The following is a 9,620-nucleotide window of genomic DNA, read 5'->3' on the forward strand; positions in this document are numbered from 1 at the left end:
GCTGCCGCCGTCCGAGAGATGAGATCTAATTTGAAACCCGAGCAGATGTGCTTTACGGGACTCATAATCTCTGTCAGGAGATAAAGGAACTTTCGGTGAATTATTGTGCTTATTCAAAGGATATTACTTACTTCTCGTAACGTTTGTTACCAACGCGATAAATTCTACTGGACAAATTACCAATATTTCCGTCCGTGTTTATTTTTCAATAGCTTCGTGGTACAATTACGTTTAGGTACTGCCTACTTCTTAAATTGTTCGCATGAGCTTACTCTGCATAAGCACAGAATAAATAATAGTACTAGGTACAGAAGACTCACTCTCTAACAAAACGCGTCTGTTACGATCAGCACAGATATGGCCGCTAGGTGGCGACAGCGCCACGCGCGGCTTATGGCTTTCCCCAAAATTGGGGCGGAACGGATGTACTTTTAGCTACCTGTAGCAAAGCGACGAAATCGCGGAGTGAGCCACGCCTGGCATAAGTATTAAGGTGAACTATATTTTTTGTGTTTGGCAATGTCTTTTGTCTCCCACAAAATGCGTACTGTGCGCGAGTCCCTCAATTTTATGCTATTCGAATCTGACAGGCGCATAGACACCAATACTTCGTCGAATCAAATTTTTACACGCTTTTACATAGTTATCCTTTGTATATTTTCGGTTCGTTGGAAACGTGTCTATGAGTTATTGATAAAGTAGAAGTGGTCAGAACCTACATATCACTCCTTGATAGGACTCCTTGGTACGGTTTGGTTGATACCAAAGAAAAAGTTTCATCTTTTATGTGACAGTCCTACTAACTCAATAGTCTTCTCTAAAGATTCAATGCACTTATAATTTATCTGAGCCATACATACTAAAGCTCTATGTACATCTACTTTAGTTAATAATGAAGCTAAACTCATATATTATGCTCTTCCATTTTGCACAACGTCTCCCTCCTTAAACTTTAAGACGTGCGTTATCTACTTTCAAAGTATTGAAGCGCATCAATCTACGAAAACTTGGCTTAAAATGTAGGTACGTACAGGCGAGAACTCTTCACCATATCCCCATTCACCGAACTACAAGTTTGACAGTTTTGCTGAATACCCACTGTTGAAAAACTAACCCCAACGGAGGGGGTTGGGAGTTGGTCCCAGAGGGGGCTTAAGCGCCCGGAGCGTGAGGGGCCAACTTTGAGATATCGCGTTGCCCACATATTTATATGTTTGGTACGCTGTGGTTGTTAAGCTTCTGTGAGTTTTGTGCGGTGCTTGTATTTACGTTGATACTAAAATAGAAAAGTTATGGTGCAAGTATATAAAACTTCGATCAAAATAGAAATATCGCATTCAATTTCGTAAGTGTTATTCTAATAGGGGTGAAATTGCTTACGACGATGTTTTACGACGAAGAAACCCACTCACTGTATGACTTCATGACTGAATTTCATGGAATAGGTTACTCAAGCTCAAGTCTACCTGCTCAAGACAAGAGTTATTGATAAATGGTTGTTAATGCCTGCGTAACCTGCGTTTATCAATTTCAACCAAATAATTAACATTTTGTCAGTATAATATATCTAGAGTAGGACCAAGAAAAGTCTGCAGCGGATTTGATAGCCCACGCAGTGTAAGTGTTATTTATACGTCATAATTTCATAGAAGTTTGACGTTTAAAATAACACGTGCACTTGTCTCTAGTTAGGCAATTGAAATTATAGATTTATACAGGTTAACCCAAAAATACGTTGTTTTACCGCGGCATATTGTTGATAATTTTAACATACGTTTGTGTATCAAATATAAAGGAGAATAATTTTAAGATAATACGTATTGTTTTAGTTAAATGATTGTTGTTTTAATTTTTACATTTTGTAAAAATAATATATTTTTTAGATAAAAGTACATTACTTTTGGGCTAACCTGTAACATAAGTTCATTGGGCCCCTTGGCTTTTATTTTCATTTCCTTTTTTCGCGATACTACAATTATTAAATTATAAAAGAACCAAGTCCACTGGTCAGCTCTTCACATATTACCTACACATACGGGTATACTATGCATCGTACAGTATGTTTAAAGTGGCACAATCAGCGCGAAGCAGGCACTCGGACGTCCGAGCACCCGTCGTCGCGACCCGCCGCTTCCTTCAAGCTACTGCACTTGCATGCAATTTCATGCAGCTTACATTTCCATGCAACTACTGCAAAGGTCTTCATTAATGCGAAATAGAGCGGTTTTAGTTTTAGGTGTTATTTTGTCTTACCTGTATCTTCTCTTCTTCACTTATCTAATTACACGAGGTTCTTCCGCCTTCCGCCCGTGCATGTGGTATACCTAAGCATTCGTCTGCGAAGAGAATATGATTTGGAAATATTGTTACCGCAGTTCTACGTACATAAATACATCTATTTATCCATCCATCATCCATGGTCCATCGACCATATTAGAACAACTTACGGTCACCAGACTTTGGCGTGTCCAATACTATCGTACTTACTACGTTGTGACTTTCTTTCTTTCTGACTATAATTACCGTAGGTCTACCTCTACCGCTTAATATTTTGTATGTGCTGGTCAAAAATCGTTCATCATTCCTTGATTTTATATAAAAATTGCTTTCTGCCGTTCCTGGTGCGAAGCCTATTTTCATTGATATTGAAGGTATTGTAAGTAGAAGATACGAGTATTTACGCGAATGACGTTTGAGGTTCTTTTTTTGAGACAGGCGATCTAAAAACACTCAGTTATTTTTATAGTCATTAAATTTAGAGGCTGACTTTGCTCTATAATTTATTAACATAAAGAAACAATGGCTAACTTGATTGCCTACTTATTTTTCTCAATACTAACTCAGCACGTTTGTACTGTATCTATCACAACTTCACAAAACACCATTGCACTGGTACGGATTCTTTCTGTTGGGCGAGTGGCATGGCCTGTAATATTTTGTGTTTTTATGAGGTTTAGGTTTTTCAAATTCCTATCATCTTTGTTTGCTAACAGTTGATTGTGATATTGCGTACCTTTAGGACTTTACAGCTTGACGCTAACCACATTTAAGCATCGGTTATCCTTTTGAAATGCTTGAAATAATGAAACCATTGTAAAGTTTAAAATATTTATTGAACGTATAGTTACACTAATATTAAGTACTTAAGAAATAATTTAAAATAAATCTCAAATCATCAACAGGTTTGGCATACATGTAGGTAGGTGACTGCGGTCCCATATAAACCTCTTCAACATTTTTTTTATTTGTGAGGCTAAATAAATAATCTAGAGCCTAAACTAACTTAAGAGATCAAAACTTAAATCAGGTAACGACAAAAAATATAAGGTACTTAATGTCTTATAATTATACAATAAATATTTCGTTTTTAATTTAAAGAACAATGTTTAAAAAGTTAGTCTGATCTGTAATTATCTTTTTTCCACTAATATCACCAATCACCGATTATCACATTAGTCGATACCTGCGCCGCCGAAGTACGGCTGCGCGCGTATTTGGATTGAACGAACGAGCTATGATACAATCAAGATATTTATGAGGAACAATAATTTCACTTGTAGATTCACATGGGTACTAAAATATATACTGATATTTATTTTCTTATTTCACGCTTGATTTGTCTTGCATTACGTATTACGAGTATGCCTATTTGTCCTGACTGAATAATTTTCGGCTAAGAACTGTTACTAGAGTTCGATTTAATAAAAAGTTCGCTTAAACAATCCACGTTATCATTCCAAAGGATATTTGATAACTTAACTAGCTTTCCTTAATAGTTCGCTGGACCCTTATCTATATCATTAAGTCATGCTTGGCATGTGAGATTTTTAACAATCCTTTCCCGTTCCATTAACCCTTCTAAACCTACACAACACCTCTATATCTTGATATGTTCCACAAATATACATTTCCCTTATTATCACAGCCCTTAACTTAGCAAGATAAAATTTACTATTAAATAACAGAATTTTAAACTATAAATTAAGAATTAACGGATGGTTTGATTCCATTAAAACGATAAGTACAATCATAGCATTAAAAATAAGTAGTATCTAGCGCACGTAGAGCCAGAAACCTTTTTGCATATCCAAATGTTCGCACCTATCACGGTTCAAACGCACCCACGTACCGAGCAATAGAATTACTAAATAACTTCATAGCTACAGTCCAAAACGCAGACATATTCGCAGACAAGTGGCCGTCCCTACAACGTAGTATCAGGATTTTTTTAAACTCTACCTATGTTATTTAATATCAGATTCTTTTTTTTATCTCTATGTAACTTAGTAATACATAATATGTATGTTCAATTATAAAGATAAGTGTGTAATACAATAAGTGTACCTACTAATTTTATGATACTGACTGATACTGACAACATATATGTACCTAATTAACAGTATAAGTGCCTTGGCTTGAGCTGTAAACTTATACATAGTGTTTGAATAAAGAATAAAGAATAAATAAAGAACACGGTTTTGTTAAATATCTACCATAGGTGTCTTGTAAAACTTTCCTCTATTTTTGAGCTTTGTTAATTTGTTCCCTACATTTAATTAAAAATAGATTTTTATAAACTCCCCTCTTGGTTTTTTCATTAGTCAAATCTTTGGCCATGGTTTGCAATGCTTTAATTTCTTGGCCATGGCACTATACATTGGTTTGAGCGGCATAGTAACGTCTCCGTATTACCTTGAAGGTTCTTATAGTTTACAGTTTTTCAGACGAGGTCTTTCTATTGTATATGAATAATGTCATCGTAAACCACTAATCATGAGAACTGAACCATGAAGTGATAGAATTGGTCGAAGTTCACCGGCTCCAGTTCAAAGTCCTTTTCCGATTTGTGCATCAGCTCGGGATTCCTTTTAAGGAAATTCCTGACCCAGTCCTCGCCGGCCATTCTCGAGTTGGTATCGAAGGGATGATTCAAGTGGTTGTCTTCAGCATATTGGTACGCGAGCTCCCTGATGTCTCGGCGAGATACGCCCATGAAGTACTGCTCCATACTCTTGATGTAGCCAACTAAATCTTTCTCTTGGCTTTCCGTGAAAACGCGCCTGTAGTGGCCCATGATGGGCTTGGGGTCGTCGGGCTGCTGGTACCGTATCTTGCTGGCGCGCCGCTGTAGGGTCGAGCGCGGTATGTGGAACGTCCTGGCGGCCAGTTTGTACCCCATCTTCCCTGACACTACAGCTGCTACAGCCCTCGCCATGTCGGCTTCGTTCCAAGACTGGCGGCCGCTCATTCTTTCGTATTTCCTCACCATTTCACTCTGTAATAAAAAAAAATTGACACAATTATTTAAACATGTTCATAGGTGTTCATGTAAACATGTCAACCTAATCATTTCAATGCTACATAATCGGTTAATGACGTAAAAACCATAGCCACATTGAATTGAATTGCGGAAAAATATAACGAGGAAAGAACATTACAGATGCGGAGCAATACCTACAAGAACAAGTGGTTTCATAATGTCGCTAGCCCAGTGGCAGTGCTAAGTTGTAACGTGAATCTTTGGCCACAGTATGTGTGTCAATGTCGCGCGCGGGGCTACACGGGTGACCACTATCGGGCGCTTCAAGTGGGCGAGGATTGCCAACCTACAGGCTTGCGCCGTTTACCGCGAACAGCTTGATGACAGTACGTCACGCTTGTGACTGGTAGCGTCATGATACGACCTACCTAACTAAACTACCTACTCGTATAATTGTACTGAATAGGTGACACAGTACGGTCGTACTGTGTCAGTGGGTCCACTTGATACGATTCTGGAGAATCTGATGGAACTGAATAATAACGGGTTTTAGGACGAGAAGTTAAATATCCTCTTTCCCCCCTTCTAAAACAAATAATTATTGTAGGTTCTTATGACGTATACAAACTACCCGTGCTTTGGTCATGTTCAATCTGACTTATTTTTGAAAGCGAACCAGTGAATTTTGTAGTGTTCTATTATTTTGGCATATACGTTATTCATTTACCTAAATTATAAGTGCAGTATTGAAGTGTATTGATTGAGTCGCAACAGACGGTAAGCGCGTCTCTCAATGTTCGGCGAAGGGTAACCGCGACCTACCGGTTTTGTGGACCACGTTCAATGCCAACTCGAGGTGAAAAATATACACAACCCGGGCCTCAGCGTCAATTACGAATACAGTAAACGAATGAGTAAATAGATCCATTCCATTCTACATGTTTACTTGATGTATAATGTTGATGTGTATGTTTCAAAATAAGTAGAAAATAAAAACATTTTTCATGCGTCACTTGAAAACCACATACAACAAACTCATAACGAAAGTTAAATTATAATACTTTAAAATGCCAAAAGTAAAATACGTTACTCTCGTTAATACGAGTACAGTAGTTAGTCATTATCATTAGACATAATATTCTTAATACTGAATTCTTACTTGAAATCTACCGTTTTACAACTCAAACTCATATAAAGATGATAATTTAGGTTCAATCAAGGCAAGAAAGTAATGTAAACTGGAGCGGGTGCGGTGCATTTGGTAACACGGTGAGAGGAAAAGCCGACGATCTCCTTTCGATTTTATCGTTTTGGTCCCGTGCCCTAAATGACGCTCGGCCACGACATTGAGCGACTTGCGACGGCGGCAGCGACAACCATATAGGTGGGAACGAAAGGTCCGATCGCTGTGTCTCACTCCAACCTATGGTTATCGCTGCCACCGTCGCAAGTCGCTCAGTGTCGTGCCCTAAATGAAGCATATGCAATAAAAGCGCCGGCGCCGGTGAAGGCGAGCGGATGATACTGCAACGCCTATCTGTTCACGTATGTGTTGCTAACCATGCATAAATGCACTGCAACAAAACTTTATTACAACTACAGCGGGTTACACGTATAAACAAAACGAGTAAACATTCTATTTAGTGATAGTGAAACGTTGCGGTTGCGTTGAAGTTCTACTCGCTGAATTGCACTGCAGATTGTGAGCACGGCTGCGATAAAGTATGGCGTGTTTTTCCAGCGCGATAACTCGGGAAACGCCGAGGCCCCTTGTACATATGTAGGTAGGTATGCGTACTGTGCACGCACGCCTCAATACCTTATACTTACCCGTATTAGGTACCTGATTTGGTAAAGAATTAACTTACATATTCAAACGACCGATTCGATTAACACAATACCTTTAGTAATGACGTCGTTTGGCCGAATCATTAGTAAATAAGTTAGTTTAGCACTAAACGGGAAATACCATTCAATAATGATCGGTCGTCCTTGATCAACCGCGTCGTTTACCTTTATCTATCAAAAAGAAATACGTCGTCATCGGTCAGCTGTTTGCGTCCGCTCCGTCAAACGCGTCTATCAACACAAGCCCTTACCAAGTCGTTTTTACTACGCGACTTTACGAAATAATTTTGTATCCATTGCGGGCCAATCCTATGAACAGCCTTGTTAGACGCTGCGCCCTATGAATGAGCGGAGCAATGGAAAGCGTACGCAGAATACGAATCGTCTTGGAAACGTTATCGTACGAAAACGCGGTAAAGGTACGAGCACGGCGTGAGGCGAGGTTAGTGTGACGCGTGACTTGCAAGGTCCCCGCTGCAATGCACGATGCGCCAAGGTTGACTCGCTCTTCGATACAAGAAAACTACGGTCCAATTAACAATAAAAAGTGCAATTACATACTAATAATAGATATGTGTGACGTTAGGTGGGATCGCTGCACCCTGATATCAGAGCCGGGAGGAGAAATCTGCAACGGCTTGTCACCTCGGTGCATCGGTCGCTGCAGTTGGACAATAACTTTCCTAGCGCATATGTGACGTGTAGATTAGGAAAGCATGCGAGGCGGGGAGATAGATAGGTTCTCAAATACTCACCGTCTGTTTGTTCGGGAGCGCGTAGGCAGCCGGCAGGGGGGGTGGAGTGGTGGGCGAGACTGGCGCTGGGTGGCTGCAGCGGTACGTGCGACCAGGCGGGCGGCGCGCGCGGCACTGGCGCGGGGCCCGTCTTGCCCCGCCGCCGGCCCTGGCCGTGACGTCATCTGGCCAGGGCCCGACTACGCACAGACTATTTTTGTCCGCACCTAATTATTTAGATCCTTCCTTTGTTCAGCTGAGTACTTACCTCACTGAAAAGAAAATTTTATATTATTATATATACCTACCTGTTGATTCTGTATATAGGCATATGCAAGCATACATAGTTTAACATTTATGTAAAAAAACAATTTTAATTACCTACCAATATCCAACATTACTGCTCTGCAATTAAGGTACCAATATCTTGACTCCATTAACTATGTATAACAAGGCTTATATTAGTATAATACTGCATTAATTCTACTTATGCAATTGCCTTAATCAAATCAACAAGTAAATTTAACATGACATTATTATAATGCACAGTCTGTAAATTCAATAATAAACGACTTGCAATTCAATGTGCAATGACGCAATAATGTAAAACAATAACTGACACACAATTTTACTTTATAATTTATAAGATCTTGCGTTTTTAGTCGGTGCCTATTTACCTAGCTTCTAATCTTTTGCAAAATTATCTATCTATGTTGCGTGACATAGAACTTATCAGCTTATCATTTTGTTTCTAGTTTGCCAGCTCATCTTTCAATATTTAGTGAAATATTGTATCCTAGTGTATCATATTATATATATATGTAAACAAATAAATAAATAAATAAATATTGGGGACATCTTACACAGATCAAACCTAGCCCCAAACTAAGCAAAGCTTGTACTATGGGTACTAGTCGACGATATACATACTTGTATAGATAAATACATACTTATATACATAGAAAACAACCATGACTCAGGAACAAATATTAGTGTTCATCACACAAATAAATGCCCTTACTGGGATTCGAACCCAGGACCATCGGCTTAGCAGACAGGGTCACTATCCACTAGACCAGACCGGTCGTTAAAGGGCATATATTCAATATGGTGTTCTGATTCGGAAAAATTAGAAGAATTTTTTTTTTGACCCTAAAAACAATTTTTTTTATGGGCGAGGTCGTCCAAGTCGGCCAACCCTCCATACAAAGGCCAGAATTTATTCGCTTCAAAAAATTTCTCTTCTACTTTTTCCTAATCAGAACACGATACCGAATGTGCCCTTAAGCGGATCCTCACTTTTTTGTTACTTGCTGTATGTATCATATTTGATATTTGGCACAATAATAAAATACCTAAGTAGGTACTTAACTTACACTGAAAAGTTCCCATACTTACCTATTCTTTTTATTTTTATGCAGACCTAATTTAATGCAGGCGCAAGTACTTCAACATACTGGCAACCGCGTCGCCGGAGGAAAACCCACGTAGTATGTGAAAATACATGTCACAAAGTCTATAAACAAAGGGACGGTATATACAAGTAAGTACAGGCTTTGGCCGGGGGCCAACACGTTAATCGCTGAGTGACAACGGAGATGCCCGTCAGACTAAACTGTGGCCAAAATTGCAGCGGCGGACGGGGTGACTCATGGGTTTGTTACCCGTGTAGAAATGGGCCGCGCAAGCGGGTCAGAACATGCGTAATCGTGAATTCCCATGCCGGAATTTAGGTATTAATCCCTTATCTAACTGACTACAGCACATATATTGTCCTG

The 9,620-nt window shown here is 39.3% G+C and overlaps 1 protein-coding gene across 2 annotated transcripts; it reads right to left on the minus strand.

Annotated features, from left to right (window-relative positions):
- Nucleotides 1–4,451: 4,451 nt before the first annotated feature.
- On the minus strand, nt 4,452–8,118 carry LOC134790486 (uncharacterized). Of its 2 annotated transcripts, none has more exons than XM_063761295.1 (2): nt 7,864–8,118; nt 4,452–5,275 (listed from the first exon to the last, which is right to left on the minus strand). In XM_063761295.1, the coding sequence occupies exon 2, from the start codon at nt 5,267–5,269 to the stop codon at nt 4,772–4,774; it is 498 nt and encodes a 165-aa protein (XP_063617365.1). In that variant the 5' UTR covers nt 5,270–5,275; nt 7,864–8,118; the 3' UTR covers nt 4,452–4,771. The 2 variants fall into 2 exon arrangements, with proteins under 2 accessions (XP_063617365.1, XP_063617364.1); XM_063761294.1 differs by lacking the exon at nt 7,864–8,118 and adding an exon at nt 5,459–5,664.
- Between the last annotated feature and the right edge of the window lie 1,502 nt (nt 8,119–9,620).

Source organism: Cydia splendana, chromosome 5, assembly GCF_910591565.1.
Source record: "Cydia splendana chromosome 5, ilCydSple1.2, whole genome shotgun sequence".
Classification (NCBI taxonomy): Eukaryota; Metazoa; Arthropoda; class Insecta; order Lepidoptera; family Tortricidae; genus Cydia; species Cydia splendana.